The sequence below is a fragment of the Dermacentor variabilis genome, chromosome 4 (assembly GCF_050947875.1).
Source record: "Dermacentor variabilis isolate Ectoservices chromosome 4, ASM5094787v1, whole genome shotgun sequence".
NCBI lineage: Eukaryota > Metazoa > Arthropoda > Arachnida > Ixodida > Ixodidae > Dermacentor > Dermacentor variabilis.
This window is the reverse complement of record NC_134571.1, coordinates 79314232-79331497: the sequence shown is the minus strand read 5'-3', so window position 1 is coordinate 79331497 and position 17266 is coordinate 79314232. Positions and strand designations below refer to the sequence as shown.

The following is a 17266-nucleotide window of genomic DNA, read 5'->3' as shown; positions in this document are numbered from 1 at the left end:
TTATATTTGCGCGCACCGCAAAGTAGTGCGCTCGTAATCATGCATTGGGAAGCAACATGTGATGCAAATGAAAGAAGCTTGCATAGTTGTTCATTATTAGCTCCTGATCTACGTCCAACTTTCTTCAGAAATTTAATTTCAGGTTGAACTGATGCACAGGTTGTATATCTTCGATTCCCAGTGGCTGTCTCTCTGAACAGGTTTTGACGTCACACCGTCGGCGGCGCTGCAGTTTTGCGGCCAGTGCGGCGCTCCTCAGAGTCGCGGTGTGTGTCGTGCCTTGTCTTCACTGTACACTAAGTTCCAATTTAAGTCATGGTTGTCTTGTTTTATGACGGCTTAGTTGCAGCTACTTCTTTTTGAAGATGTCACAGTCACAGGGAGGTGAGTGTTGCCTTTTCAGAAATAGGAGGCGCTTGAATTTACGATCAGACATCCGCAAGCTTCGCGCGGTGCCCATTCCACCTACTTTGCGGGCCATGGCTTTCGGAACATGCGAATAGCCGATTTTCTTGTGGTCTGTCGTTTCGATTAGCGGTGGTAATGCTTGCTACTACGGAAGGGGTGTCGCTCACGGTCGGGAGCGTGGTGACGTTGACGTCAATATGGTCATGTCATAATTATCTGTTAAATGGAAGGAAATGGGCCGGAAGATCGCAGAGCTGCGAGACGCGAGCTGCGCGGAGCAGCGCCGTATTGATTTTTCGGTCGATGGGGGTTGGGCCCGCGCACTAGGTCTTCGAAGGTCGTTTGCCGCAGAGTTTGTCACTGGAGTTCGAAAAAAGCTCAGTGTTTAAGCGACGCTGATGCATCTGAACATCCTTCGCGGCTGGCACACTGCGCACGGAAGCATCGCACGTCAGGTGATGTGGAAGGGAACACGCTCTGATAAGTTCGGACTTTAATGCGCGCACACTCCCGAACGCGCACGAAAGGCACGAAAACTGCGGATGTATACATGCCATGGGCGCGAGTTGTTATTTTTGGGGCAATTCTTGTTATCAACCGTGTTTCGGTTTCGCTGTGACAGCAGCGGCGATCGTGTACTGCAGCAAAGCGGATCGATGGGCGCGGCCCCTTGCCGGTGCAGCTCATTTGCGTAGCACAGTATTTTAAACAGGGGTCGGAAATAGGCAGCGTAGTGTGCCATAAAGCCGCCTACGCCTTTTCCGCTTACGAATAGCTGCAGCACGTTTCTTGAACGCCACACGGACAGGACGCGCGGTAGTATGCGTAGGTTGTGCGTATGATAGAGCTTGACCCGCTCAGTTTCTGACGAGGCAATTGACGAGGTAGCTGCATCCTTTCGTCTTGTTGACGTGTGCAAGGTTTTCTTCCTGATACGACTTCTCTTTATGCTTACCGTTTCGTAACTTCGCTACGCTGTTCGCGGTTTAAGGTGATCTTACGCGCACACCGCATTTGCCAGAGACCTTCACTTTTTCGTTCCAGGGATAGGGGCTTCGTAGCTCGGTGCGTATCTCGATTGATCATATGTCATCAACGGCTTATTTACCCGCCTCAGGTTAATTGCGTTCATTTGATGAGCTGCATGATACTGCATATCGTTGTTCTAGCTGCTAACTGCATATGTCACCATGCGCATATCTCTGACAGGAAGTGATATTTGCGCATTTCGATTCGACATCTAATTTGATATTGTCACGTCTGCCTACACCGCTTGAGACACTAATACAGCGCGCACGCGAGGCTGATAACCATCAAGCACGTTGACCCGTTCACACATATTTAAATATGCCTGGTGCTTGAATACCATGCAGATGAACTTACGAACTTGTTCTTAAAAAAAGAAATTGTATAAGCACGTGTGAAAGCGACGCACTTAAGTAGACATTAAATGCCTCAACACTCGTTGCACAGAATTTATAAATACTGCGCTTCACAGACAATTAAATCCAGCAGCTGCCTGAAATGGCAGCCAAATCCTGGAAAAGTGTGTAATATACCTGTTACAACAGCTGTTTGATGCAGTGCAAGGAAAAATAAAATATAAAAGGAAACATCCAATGCATTAGAGATCCGGGTGTGATGTTACGGACCAGTATGAACCTGCATTTTATTATGCACAGATGCTTCATTCGCAGTGACTGGGTTCCTTTGAGCTGTGTGAAGGCATGCGCAGGCAGCACTATGACCAAGTGGTGGTATACCATTCTAAGGATATTTTCTTTTGTACAGATTATGAACTCTTTATTTCCACAAATTATGTGCACGTGATTTGATGGCTAACATTTATTGCTTCTTTCCCTCTTATTATTATTATTATTTAATTTGTACACACAGTCGTCACATATTCAAGATATCTTAATTTTCCTCACATGCCACACATCTTATAATTTTCGGTTTTAGTGCATAATAGCAGTTAATGCATAGTTTGACAAAGCAAGGAATGTGTAATGAAAACACAAAAGCATTAATAACAGCACATTCATTGCCCTGATTGCAGGAGTGCCTAACCTCACAATAATAAAGGAAAAAAAAGTTTTAACAAGTTTTGGAACTCCAGTACAAATTTAGCATGTAGCAATATCGCACTTAAAAAGGAAATTGCCAACAAAATAAAGAAAGGGTTAAGAAAAAGCAAACAAAAATTGTAAAGTGTTTATATTTGCATGCATTATCAGTGTACTGATCTCAAAACTTGCTCTGAGCACTTGAATTAAATTTTTCGTAAAAATTCGCATCAATGACCATACATTTTCTAACAATCGGGAAGAAACCTCGGTTTAGAAATGCTATTGCTGTCATTTATTGTCCGCTCAAAAACCTTGAAAACATCTTCAATATAACATAATAATAAAATAGAAGTGAAAAAGAGGTACAATACATCCTGAAATTAAGCTGGCCTCATTAACAAAAACTGTTCATTGAGCAAATGAGCCTTTCTGTAAGAATTAGTCCCCAGACTAGTTGAGGATATTTTTTCTCATTCACTGGGGCAGCTAATTGAACCTTCTGATTTTGCTGAGCTACTCTGCATAAATCAATTTAGTTTGTTCACTTCCATAACAGTTACGTGAGAAGGTAAGGACATTGTGGAACATTTTTTTTTTACTTATATAAGTCACAATTCATTGCTACAAAAGCATGTTGAAGGCATTTGCTGACCTCCTGTGGCCATGTTCCACAGGAATTCAACAGTTTTATGTTTATTTTGCAACACAAATGCCTTACTTACTACATAACGTTACATACTAACTTACCGTAGCATTGAAATCATATGGATGTCTTGAGTATTTGATAAAATTATGTCAAGCTTTGTTGTCTGTACATGCAATAATACATTTGTAAATAGAGCGAGCAATGCACAACATTGAGATCAGCTCTCACTTTTATAACTGCTTATTGCCACTCAGTCTTCTTGTGGGTCTGATGTTAAAAGCATTCTGCAAGCTGTTCTACAGTGACAACCTGTATATCATTTCGTAGGTCTCTCTCTGGTGACCTTAATGATTTCCTCAGTATTGAAAAAAATGAGAATAAGGAAAGAGTAACAGCAGCACTGTGATTGTAGTGGTGTGTTGCTGCTTAGGCAAAAAGGGCCAAACCTATTCTCTGTCTCTCAAGCTCCTTTCCAAGTGATCTGTTGCTAAAAAAATCAGCTTATTGCTATAAGTTGTTTATATATATTGGTTCCAAAGTGATCTGCAGCTGAAAAATTATGCCTATTGCTATAAGCCATGTGACCATATTTGTTTATTTGTATGCTATGGTGGGGTGCAGGTGCGTAGCAGTGTGGTAACTACTGCAGGTGGTACAAAATTCTCAGCTTTTTGCTGGCACCACTAGGTTTCATATCTGTAGCAGGTGAGCTGCTAGGCACTGCAGTCAATGACAGCACTGCTACATCTGTGTGTTGTCATAGCATGGAGGCCATAGACCTAGCTGAAATCTCCACAGTTTGTATTTGGGCAGAAGGTAGCTTTGTGTGCCTGAAACAGTGTCAAGAAACACAAGTTTTCGAACTAAGTATAAAAAGTTGGAAAAAGTTATCAGCAATACAGGTGGGATAGAAACACAAATGAGAGGGCTTGGTTTAAACAGAAATGGAAGGCCTGCTGAGGGCACCTTAGCTGTCTAGCACATTGCTGACACCCGATTATATTGGTCAGCACTAACGGGATAGGAGAAGAAAAGCATAAAAGAGGCTGATTGAAAGGAAAGGAAGGGGAAGAGAGGATTTGGATGGCTCCAAGGTGGCTGAAGCCCATAAAACTTAAAACGAAGACATCTACATTTTTTATGTTCTTATTTAGTTCAGACTATTTCTACAGTGTGTGCACTACGGAAAGCTGAATTTTATTTTATTGTGTAATAATTGCAAGTACCCATGTATTTTAGCATGCATGAGCATATTTAAGTACAGCCCTCTTCTACCTGAATGTGCTGACTTCAGAATTTTATGTCACAGGAAAATAAAATCCAAAAATTGTGGGCACAGCTTCTCAGTGCCATCAATGAAAGTTCATTGCTGTTCCCCACACTTGTTTATTTGATTGTACTGTACACTCTATCCAAGACGTGAGAACTTGATGAGGCATGGTTGGATCACATCACTCAGTCCTGTACCACGTATACTATATGTGCAGCTTCTGCCCAGTGTCAATGCCTTTCTCTTTGATTTAGGGTGTCAGTAACTTAGGTACTCCTTTACAATCTTCAGAGCATAATGAATGACGTGTCAAAGTGATCCATCCCTAATCTTTAATAACGATGTCACCTTCTCAACTGTAGTACAACGATATTTTCACATCACATATTTCAGGCCAGCAATGTTGCTTTATTTGCTGCCACGGGTTCTGGACCTAAGGAAACAAAGTTCTTCAGACCATGGTGGCATTTTTAGATTTTTCAGTCTACTTCTAGGCTTGCATATAACTTCCTAACTTAAAACTGCAATGAATCGTCATCCAATGAAGGTTCTCTAACTCTAGTATGTATTCACTAAATTAAACTATTGCAACACTTCGGGGCTTTTGCTTTGTGCATTTATACACACAAGAGCACCGCCAAGTTCTCAAATTATTTTGTAGGTGCCTATGCTCACTGTAAATCTGCCAACACCATTATTCAATACCTTGAAGTCACCACTTGAAGCATATACAGCACACAACTGCATCTGTTGTACAAGCATATTTAATTTAATTCAGTTCTTTTGGTCCCCCATTAAATGATCCATCAGAATCAGAATTTATTGTTAGCAGTTTGGTCACATTATAAGCATTTAGTACACAGAGGGAGGTCCACTAGTCAAAGCCTGTATTGGGACCTCCTGTACAAGAACAGTTGTGGTAGTTAGCATCTCAAAGCAACAGTAGCATAAAATAAGGTAGTATAAAGCAACAAGAAAAGAATGTTTAAAGAACAAAATAGAGAATTGATTATAAATAATACCAAGGTTTAGTATATGTCATGGTAGCAAGAAAAATTGTATAGGAAAAAAATACCAACAGTTCATTTACAAGGGAAAAAACGAACAAGAAAGTAGATACAGTAAACCTTCTCGTTAGTCTGTCAATAATAAATGCATTTTTAGTACCCTTTTAAATTGCTGTAAAGATTTTGCATTTTTCATTATAAAAGGAAGAGTGTTCTGTACTGATATGGAAGGGAATTCCACTGTCTGTTTACCATAGTTAGTGTAAATTCTTGGTAAAAAGAAATTTTTATTCAATGCGAATCTGGTGGTACTGTGAATAATCAGGTTAATCATCATGTATTAACTTTGGCACACAAGGCCTATATTAATCACAGTTGCTATATTAATCAAAATACACAAGAAACTTGGTATAATTAATGTGACATTCAACAGAGAACTAATGCATACAGTGCATACAGGGTATTGGTTGTTGCTATTTTACGAAAATGTATTTGAAAGATAGCACTCGAGGTCACAGCAGCCTGGGGACCTGCTGTTCAAGCTCAGTGATTATGGGACTGCTGCAGAGCACAAGGTAACAGGTTAGATTCCCAGCTGTGATGGCCTCACAACAGCTGGCACATCGCGGAAAAAACATCCACCACATGAGATTTTTTAAATGCATATTCTGGGACGCACATTAAAACTCACAACACCAAACTCGCGGCTGCATGAAATAGTGGGACCTCTGACTGGCTGCGGATTACCTGAAGTACTGGTGCTGATTCTGGCCTGTGGGCCAGTATTTAGAGATTCCTGCTTTTGAAGATGCCATGTATACACAATTTGACATAAATAAAGGGAAAATCAGACATCCACCCGTTCGTAGCAATTGCTACAAAGGAAACCCATACAGGTTCCTCAAAAGAAAAGCCTCATAGTTGAAGAAAAATTCGTCCTGGTCTGGGACTCGAACCCGGGACCACCGCCTTTCCAGGGCAGCTGCTCTACCATGTGAGCTAACCAGGCGGCTAGCAGATGGCAGGGCGAAGTCGAATTTGTCGACAACACGAAGCAAGTGCAAGAGTTTGACGTAGTAGTTCTGCGGAAACCCGCAAGGTGGAGAGAAGTAATGAATAAAGGGAAAATCAGACATCCACCCGTTCAGGTTCGTGGCATAAAATAAAAGCAAAAGAAACCGAGAGGGAAGCGACCCACGTGTTGAGAAAAGGCAATGCTGATGCATTCAAGAAAGTAAATAAACACTTTTAAATGAGCCGAATTGGCAATCGGGACACCTGCAAAAAAAAAAAAAAAAAGAGAACACACACACACACGTAAGATTTTAATGTTTCCTTATTATCTAATAATTCGTAAGCACTACTGAACACCAGCTGCTGCCTAGAGGATGTGTTTGAATAGGTCTCCTTCTGCAGCTATGCAGTAGTGAATCTACTTATAACATCTTCAGTGGCCTACTTGATGACCAGCGCTCGAATTCTACGGCAGACGTCCGTTATCTTTGTCTCGAGCTAACCTGACGTCCATCTCGATCATGTAAGCACGATCTTTCACATAACCCCAAAGAAATAAATCGAGTTGAGAGAGGTCAGGTGACCTAGCCAGCCAATTTATCGGCCCGTGCCTACCAATCTTTTGCGCATAAAAAGTCGCATCCAGCCAGTTCCGTGGTCGGCTGCTCCTGTGTGCAGGTGCCCTATCTTGCTGATGCCACAGAAGTGGAAGATGTGACAGTGATACTTTGCTGTGAAACCTATCCACCACTCCTTCAAAAATTTCGTCCACATAACGCCGTCCAGGTAGTATATGATCGAATAAGAGGGCACTGATTGTAGCACCGGCGTAAATTCTGCACCCAATATTGAATGACCACTGGTACTGGTGCCAATTGCGCTTTGCCCAGTGTGCATCATAGTCACTCCAATAGCATGCATTATACAAATTTATCAGGGTGTTTCTGTAAAAATTGGCTTCATCTGTGCACATGAGGTTGCTCAAAAAGCCCAGTGTCTCATCGAATTTTGTGAGGACCCAATTCGAAAAATCTAGACAATTCTACAGGTCCCTATCTTCCAAGCATTGGTGCTGGTTAAGGTGGTATGGGTGAAAGGTCGTAGTTTAGAATCCTCTAAACTAATGACTTGGAATTGGTACCTGGGCAGTCATGTCCCACACGCTAGCATGAGTGTTTGAGGCCATAAATGATAGAACATTCATGCTTAGGCTAGGATTAAATGATGGAGTCCTACTCCGCTGTTTCTTGAAGCTGCCGGTTTGTGTCAGGTTTTCATCGTTTTTGATGTTAGACGACGCGTTTGGTCGACCACCACACTTCCATGACCGATATATATTTGCGGCCTTCCTTGTGTTGTCATTTGCAGCTCCCAAGGCAAGGATGATTTTTACCTTCTGCTTATTAGAGAAAAGACATGGTAACTAGGACGAAACAAAACCTTTAAACATTTGCACTGACATTGTCAATTCATTGGAGAATTTTAGTTTAAGCTGAGATGCATATCATTCACATGCATTTCACACGCCATTGATGAAAGACGCTGCTGAAGGATCCACTACAGTCTACAGGTTTATTTCAGGGTCAAGAAAGCATACAAAGCATTTTGAAGCAAGGTGAACATACAGCATCATATTCACTCTCTAGGCATAAGCTATCCATACATTTAAAAATAATTGTCACCCGCCGTGGTTGCTCAGTGGCTATGGTGTTGGGCTGCTGAGCACGAGGTCGCGGGATCGAATCCCGGCCACGGCGGCCGCATTTCGATGGGGGCGAAATGCAAAAACACCCATGTGCTTAGATTTAGGTGCACGTTAAAGAACCCCAGGTGGTCAAAATTTCCGGAGTCCTCCACTACGGCGTGCCTCATAATCAGAAAGTGGTTTTGGCACGTAAAACCCCAAATATTATTATTATTAAAAATAATTGTTAATTGGCTATCTCCTTCTCTTAAGAAATATAATAACCTTTGTCCTGTGTATATACTTGAATATATTGTGTATGTGCATGGCGCTTACAGTGCAAATTTAAAACAATGTTGAAGTGAGAAAATATGTATGCGGCAGCTGCCACTGGCACTTCTAATGTGCTTGTTCTCCTATTGTCAGGATTTGCAGAAATAAAGCAAAGTATGGATTAAAATCCGTGCAAGTCCGCACCAACAATGATGCAGTAATCTATTAGCCACAATAAAATTTTAAGGGAAAAGGTCAAGGCAAGTCTAAAGAAACCTCAACTGATGTGGGTGAGAAAACTCTGGCAATGACTCATTGGGTGGGAGGTGGGGTAGGCTTTGGCATTGCCGGGAAGGAGCTCAGCGCCCCCCCCCCCCCCCTTTGGAAAACTCAGAATTGGGCTCAGGCCCGGGAACCCTCCCATAGTCGGCGCCTTTTCACTGATCACATAAATTGAGAATTCATTCTGCCATTTGTTACATTTGCCTACAAGGCCACCACCCAGTCAACTACATGGCCTTCCCCTTATTTTTTTGGTGCTGAGCCGTGCTCTCTCAAGGGCTGCAGAAGACAGTGCTAACCTTTCCCTTCTTCATGAAGAACCACTTCTCTCCTTATTTCTTGCTCTACGGCCGCCACCCGTCTCATACCATGGCAACTATACTGTCCTACCACCCTGATGCCTCAAAGTGTACACCGGTGTCCACAGCTGCATGTCATGCTGAAGAACACCGACAGTTAGCACATTGTTTTACCACTGCCAATCAGCACTGCTACAGAGGTCTATAGCACCCCCACTGTGCCACCTGTTTACTCTCCTGGAGATTTAGCCTGGCTCTGGTTCTAATCACCCTGCTGGCCTCTCTCAAAACTTGTTCCTTCCATTGATTGCGGACCATATTTCATTGTTCAACATACATTGCCAGTGAACTACATCATGGAACAGCTGACGACGCCTTCTAATCATCGTCGCCGTGGACAAAACATTGTTTACGTTGACAGTGTCAAGCTTTACAATGGGCCTCTTGTTCCAACAGATTGAGTCACCAGGATGGCTGCTTTTTATACCGGGGGTGATTGTGATGAATAATTGAATCGAACTCTGGGGTTTTACATGCCAAAACAACAATTTTATTATTAGGCACACCGTAGTTGGGGACTCTGGATTAATTTTGACCACCAGGGGATCTTTTAACGGGCCCCCAATTCAATTGTGATGAAGATGAGCGAGTACCAAGGAGTACCAACACCAGCAGTGCTAGTGTCACACTGAAAAGACTGACACCGAAGTTATGAGACAGCACACTGCCCACAGCTATTGCTCTACTGTATTATTCAGTTTGCAGTTTACATGTATACTGAACAATCTAAGACACTTTTATCCTAACGCAGGTTCCTTCTGTTTGATTTTTCTACAAGGCTCATCTTTGAATGCGTTCACCCTGAAGTTATCACACAGCGAGGTGAATTTCACATTCTGTAGCTGCAGTGTTGACACAAAGATGTTCCTGAGCGTACTATGACTCAGCACATATATTGCACTAGTCTGAAAGAAGAGCAAAGCTGATAACAGCTGCTCTATTGCTGTTGCTTAGCAAAAAGCAGAGACAACTTCGCAACACTCTGCTTCACTTCAGGGTGCATTTTTGATGCCAAGGTCCCTGCATCAAAATGGGAAGTTAGCCACAGCGAGGGACAAATTTCAAGATGAGTAGTTTGGACGATGAGCCTTGTAGAAAAATCTAACAAAACAAACTTGCCTTAATATACGACTGTATGTTTTCAGTACACATGTACATCCTAAATGCAATAGCTTAAAGTTAATGAACGTTAATTATACACATTCTGACTGTTATTTACTGTGCATGATGTGTCCGTCAGGTAGCATACATCTTTGCATAAGCACCATTTGCATAGCTCACATAATGTTTTAAATAAAATTGCTTGGAGGCAGTATATTTAGCTTTGAAGGCACTGTCTATGGCTAAGGGCATTTAGCAATATATTCAATCTTGTCAAGTTTAGACTCGTGTAAGGGCCGCATTTTTTTTCTCACAATTCTGATGAGGTGCAGCCCTTGCATGAGACCAAACATTTTGGCCAAAATGGTGCCAACCCAGCCGGTGACTACACCCCGGATCCCCGGATGTACCATTGCATCAGAGGCCACCGCGCAGCAGCTCTTGCCATCTAGCAGTGGCGCGCAGAACTATGCGGCGCATGAAAATTCGCTGATAAGCGCGTGCAGCATCGGAAATGCAATTGCTTCTCCGATGAAATTATTTGTTTTTCATAATTTTGGGCTGCCAAGTTGGGGGTGCGGCCCTTACACGAGTGTTACACAATGTCATTGCACTCGTGAAAAATTTTTCTCGGCAGTCAGTTTTGTAGATCGAACAGGTTTACAGCAATGTCTTGGGCAGTGAATAGTGAGCCACTGTGAGTATGGCAATGAATGTAGCTAAGTATCAAATCACACAAAGTACAGAAGTGTAATACCCGCATATTTTTCAGCTTAGCATGCTGTCTGCATTTGCTGTGTGGGTAGTGTCATCGAACCATGGGATTCAATGTGTGTTCTCACTGGTACATTATTATTTCTTTTAATTCTCCTGTAGTGCAAAGGAATGACTAAGCCATGGCATCGGTGGGCACAGCACTTCCGGAGGAGACGCGGTGGGCCATCTTTCGAGCAACGGTGTTTATCAGCAATATAATTACCATGGAGCAGCCCACACGCACTGTCTACATCAACAGATAACTACAAATGAACTCTTCTCTTTTTGCCCCTCCTTAGTTGTCTTTTAGTTTCCACTTTTCTTTGTTTCTATTTTTAATTCTTGCCCACTGGTGGCTTAGTTTACTCTGCAAACCCTCAGTTCCTTCTCAAACCTGCCTCTGGAGGCCTTGCTTCTCACACTGTTTGTGTACATATCTCATTCTGCCAAATTGCTTACATAGGATTCAGTGCTTTAAAGGCATTTTCTTTTCCCCTTTGTTTAAGCTTGAACACATTTAAGTACTTCTGTGCCCAAGACAAGTTTATTGCTAAAGGACATCAGCATCAAATGTGTGATAGTTGAAGCAACTTGTCCAAGCGAACCTCTTTGACACCAACGCTTTCACATGGGTCAGCTTTGTCAACAAAAGGAAAAGGCCTACTGAACACAACAGAAGTTAATTGAGAAAAACCAGTGTGAGCAAAGTAAACATTTTACCCCTTGTCCTTGGGGATCTAGTGTTGTGAAGTGTAGGCTGGGACACAAGTCAGCAAAAAAAAAAAAAGAAGGAAAAGGGGCACACAAAAAGAGCAAGAGGCGTCGCCGATGGCCGACGCCGTGCGTAAGTACTTCTGCCCACGCCTGCTAGACTACATCGTCGTGTCTGGGGTCCGCCAGCCCAACCGGAATCTGCCCGTCCAGCCACCGGAGCTGCTGCGACGGTACCCCACCGAAGACCATGCAGACTTCCCGCTACCGACAGATGTGGTGTTCTTCTGTCAGCCCGAGGGGTGCCTCCTGGTTGGGCCCAGGCGCACAAGCCTCCGAGAGTCAACGCCCTTTGTCTTCGCACTCACTGAGAAAGACACAAGTCGAGTGCGGTATGGAATCTGTGTCAACTTCTTCCGGCCCTTCGACCGGGCAGCACTGCACACTCAGAGGTCATCATCTGTCGAGAGTGGTGATGGAGGCAGTGTGCCCGAGTACCAAGGTGGACGACCCATCCCAGCGCCCCGGGCTCGGCGACGCAAGCGCCTGTCAAGCCACTCGCTCGTGTCGCTGTGCATCATTAGCCACCACCCGTTCTTCTCGACGTTCCGCGAGTGCCTTTTTGCGCTACGCAAGCTGGTCGACTCATCGCATGAGCGCCTGCTGCTTGGCTCAAGGATGGCCAACCGGATACCCAGCAGGTATGATGGGCTGGTGGGGTTTAATGAGCCAGATGTGCAAGCCAATTCCTTTTGGGCTAGTTGTGTTTAAGCTACTATGTCAGCCCTGAAATGGAGCCCATTACAAAAATGTGGATGTTACCTTCTCTGGCATATTATTGTGGTTATTTTCACTAATTGTATCACTGAAGGCAACACACACTGGACAATAGAAGGACAAACTATTGATGTGTGTGTATTTGTGATAGCATGTTCCTACGGTCTATCTTTTTTTGAGTTTATAATGTTATGCTTCCTCTCTCACGCTGGGCACACTCACTATGTCATGTTACAACTTAAATTGCAATAGTTAACTGTTAGCATCTTCTAGCATCATAGGCCTGTCACTTCACATATTCAACATGATGACTGTGTTAGCTTCTCTCTTTGTCATTATAATTGCATGTTTATCTAGGAGCTGTTTAAGCACTGGCTGCATATGAGATTGCATTCGAACCAACTTTTATTTCACTTACTGTCACTGATGAGTTGTTCCTTCCGAGCACAGCTTGCCAAGAGCTTGCACCGTAAGTGTTTCTTTTTCAACCTCAATAGATATTCTGGTAAGAGTCCACCTACTGGATGTGTCCATTTCATCTGCTGCTGAAGTGCTGATTGGCTGTGGTGCCTGGCTCCTGTTCCAGCGCCCCAGCCCAGCCAGTTAACAGCAGATGAAATGGACATGTCCACTAGGTGGACTCTTACGGAACACCTCCCCTGGCTGCCTTAGCTGGCATCGCCACCATGTGACATTATCATTTCTTTATATATTTGTTCATAGTATGGTTTATGATATTAGTTTATAGTACATCTACTATCGTGGACAATTGAAACATGTGCAAGTCAGGGTTAACTAGAATGCAACCTTTTATTTGCACTTTCACCAATTTGTATAATGCTAGTGTGATTTCACTGTACACTTCGGCGTGCACCATGTTTGGTGAACGGATAAGTACTGGTATAAGGTTAGACTTTTGAATCAGTACTTGTTCTCATTTTATTTCTTCACAATGGTACGTCAATGGTGTCACACATACAGCATTAAGAACAATGATGATGCATCACAAGATAGCCCTGTCTATGACTTTGTTGAGTTTTGATGTTCCTAGTACTTAAGATAACCGCCATAATGTGGTGCTTCTGTGAAAGGGCATTATGAAGGTCTGTTTTCAGTATTTCACTTTCAGATATTTCAGTATCTTTGTGTGCCATTTGGCTGGGCTTGCGGTGATGATGAACAATGCTTATAAGTGGCAGCTTTTCATGTAAGGATTTTCATGTTGCGCAGTTGTCATGTGCATTGAAAAAGTGGGCCCCCAGGAAAGCATCCTGCTGCTGAATGCCTGTTATTAAACTGAGTCATTGAACTGGATATTACGTCACTAGGAAGAGGAATGATTGCTTGGTGTGTTGATGAATGATACAACTATGGCACCACTTGAATTTTGCAAATTTATGTGTCAATAGAGACATTGCCATATGGAATGTGCTCAAAGTATCGTCTTGAGTCTTATATCATTGTACAAATCGTATGATATATTGTGCAATCATTCTGAGTAGCTACTCTGTATGTGACCTCTGCCTTTTAGCAATGCAGTTGTCTTGCTGTCATGTTAATGATGCAGGGAAGCTTTTTTTAGTCGTAGCCTAACAACATCAGCATAGTACATTGGCACAGTTCAGCAGATTTTTCTTTTTGTTTCTCTTTTTTGTAGAGACAGTGTGTGGAATGTCTTCTTAGGCCGTGTCTCTGAAGGGTACTCAAGTGCCGTCCTCCACGAAGTGAGAGAAATTGAGACATGGATGTTGAAGCTGCTGAGTGCACCTGTTCCTGTGCCTGGCAAGACACGTGTGGAGGTCTGTTCTTTATGATCACATTTGCCATTTTGAGAAATTGATAACTTTTTTTCTGTTTTGATATTGCAAGTTGAGATGACAAAGTGAATAGAAATGCTTTCCATGTAACACCTCCAAAGAACCATGAATTTAACCAAGTGAAGGTTTTGTTTGGATCTGTAGCAGTGTTCCAACCCTGATATTATAAAAGTAGGTTAACTTTAGTTCTTCTGGACTCAGTGAAATTATGCACACTTTTTCTTATGTAGAGTGCATATATAACATCCTGTTCAGAATAGATTTCACTTGCAGTTTCAGGCTTTTTATTTTTGGCCACGGGGAAGCTCTTTGCTGGAAATAAAATGTACATATGAGCATTGAAAGCTTATCTTACCACAGAATGCTTGCCACTGTTGCTAGGTTTGCTTATGTTGCACTACTCTTGGCCTTTAGAATAATGATAAACTGGTGCGTATCTCCCAGTGGCGAGGCAGGTGCCTGCTGGAAAAGGCAGTGTGCTAGTAGGCAGACAGCACTGTGCTAAAAAGATTGTCCTATAGAATGGGCAACAGCACCATAGCAGTAGTGTTTTTGCAGTGCAGTGAAGCTGACATGAAGTTTTCAGGAATGTTCCAACTTGCAACTGGGCCAGTATTCCATTAGCTAGCCCCTTTCGTGCTGGTGTTAACCATTCGTGTTGGGTCTCACATGATAATAGCTAGGGTCTCACATGATAATAGCTAGACCTTGCTTCCTAATTGAGTTTAGTTGAATTTAATGGTGCATAAGCAGCTAAGGCTATCATGCGCCAAACACTAGGTATATATTCTTTAAAAAGTTGGGACACCTCAGTGAGTCCTTGTCTGGGCAAGAGCCCGGAGGGTCCTAACAATTTAACTAAAAACCTCGGCCTTCTTCTCGGAGATCGGAAGGTAAATGAGGTGTTTTGTAATATGTAGTGAAGCACTCTGTGTGGTTTCAGAGTTTTATGAGAACACCTGCTTCTTTTAAAAAGCTAATAACACTTGATATATCAACAAGCGCATTTTCGCCTAAAATCAAAGCTGGGTGAAAATAAATGTGTTCATTGTAAAATAGGGTAAAAAACGTCTTCCTCAGTGGTTCAAGTTTTCTGCATGAAAATAAGATGTGGTTTACTATTAGTTCATCTCCACATGATTCACATTGGGGTTTGTCTTGCTTTGTTAGAATGAAGTTGTGTGTTAGGTGTGTGTGTCCTGTGCGAAGACGGCATAGAATCACTTCTTTGAAATGTTCCTAGTGTGTGCAAGATTTCCATTCGCCTAACACTGGCTTTAGCTAATGTAATTTGTTGTTTACTTCATTGTTCCAAGCAGACTGCCGTTTTTTTCCTTAGATTATAATTTATTAACTTCATGCAGTCGTTAGGAGGTATCTTTTTTTTTTTTTGATTTGTTTGGGCTGGGCTTGTGCCGCGCATGCATCTGCTCTCTCATTTCCACTAATTCCGACGTGGCTCGGAACCCAGAATAATTTAATTAAATGTTCAGTCCTTGTGTGATGGCTTTTATTAAATTGTGTATAATGTCTCGTAATAATGGTGTGATTGCATTTCTGGCATGAAGAGCTGTGAGTGCACTTAGGGAGTCTGTGTATATAATACTATTTGCGAGGTTCTCCTTTACTATTTGCTCTATGGCTATAGAAATGGCGTAACATTCAGCAGTCAAAATGGATGTGCACTGCCGAAGAAGTCTTACTGTTTCTTCCCAGTTCTCTTGGACAACTACACTTCCAACATGGTCATTCGTTTTCGAACCATCAGTATAAAAGTCCGTGAAACTGCTGTATTTTTCTTCTAGTGCCAGGAATTTCTGAATAATGTGTTGTGGTGGAGTTTGTGCTTTACGGAACTGTGTTAAAGTGACATCGCAACCTGTCGGAAAGATGAACCATGGGGGTAGTGGGTTTTGTGTGTGGGTAATGCCAGGTAATGTGTCCACTATGCCAAGATTCCGACACATCTCTTCAAATCGCAGGAGCAGTGGTCTTGTAGTTTGGGGTTTGTTGTTGAAAATTACTCGAGAAGGGCATTTTGTTACAAGGGGATAGCAAATGTGTTTTGGTAGAGATTGTACCTTAAGAATATATGCACAGGTTAGAGCGGCTCTTCCAGTTCCTTGCTTCGTAGTGTTGAGATCATTCATGCAATTTGACTCTATGTATGTTGTATGACCATGTTGTCGCCCTGTGTTTTGCCTTTGTGCAGGTTGCCATTTTACCTAGACGCGTGGAGCAGCCTCTGATCTTTGCACTTCCCGACCACACTCGTTTCTCCTTGGTTGACTTTCCACTACACCTTCCGTTGGAGCTTCTTGGGGTGGACACATGCATAAAAGTGCTCACCTGCATTGTCCTAGAGCACAAGGTGTGCATTCTCTCCTTTTCATCCAAGTGTGCTCTCTGCATGCAGGTATCCTGTGTCTTTGTGATATACAAAGTCTGTCCCAAAAGCTCATGCAGTGAGTTAGCAAAAAAGTGGGAAAGGGTGTAGTCGCACTGCTCTTTTGCTTTCTGCACTTGAAAAGGACCCACTTGACCTCTAGTACAAGCTGGACTGCTGTATGAGTGGATAGAATTTTATGCATGCACTTTTTGTGCTATCCATTTTTAGTCTTTGTCAAAGTGGAAATTGATGAACAGACAGAACAAAGGATCAATATCAGATTTATTGTGAAATTGAGCAAGAATGATCCAGCGTTTTTGGGAAGGCCATGAAGACCTCAAGGACAATGCAAGAATTGGGATGCCCCTTCAGCTCGTGTCAAAATGAAAACTTTGGTCATGTGCATTCTCGTGTGCTCAGTGACTGCCGATTAACTGTTCTAATAATATCAGAAGCACATGGTTTCGAAATGTCATCCGTACACTGGATTTAACTGAACATGCCAAAGAACAAAGCAAAAATCAGTCATGTTGATTGTGTTTTTTGACTGCCATGGAACTGTGCATCACAAATTTGTACCTGAAGGTCAAACTGTCGATACAGCTTGCTACGTGGAGGTCCTGAAGCGTCTAAAAGACGTGTGCGCTGCATGTAACCAAATTTGTCGAAAGAGGGGCACTAAATTGGGCACCTCGATGATGCT

At 42.7% G+C, this 17266-nt stretch overlaps 1 protein-coding gene across 6 annotated transcripts in view; it reads left to right on the top strand.

The window, feature by feature from the left end:
* The first annotated feature begins 226 nt into the window (after positions 1–226).
* Positions 227–17266, top strand: part of Rab3-GEF (Rab3 GDP-GTP exchange factor) — a 128515-nt gene continuing 111475 nt past the window's right edge. For all 6 annotated transcript variants that reach the window (XR_012827381.1, XM_075689544.1, XM_075689545.1 and 3 more), the window contains exons 1-4: positions 227–384; positions 10990–12281; positions 14015–14156; positions 16387–16545. Coding sequence is in view for 5 of the 6 variants with exons in the window: in XM_075689544.1 (XP_075545659.1) it covers positions 11698–12281; positions 14015–14156; positions 16387–16545 (885 nt within the window). In the remaining variant the exon portion in view is untranslated. The remainder of the gene's footprint in view (positions 385–10989; positions 12282–14014; positions 14157–16386; positions 16546–17266) is intronic.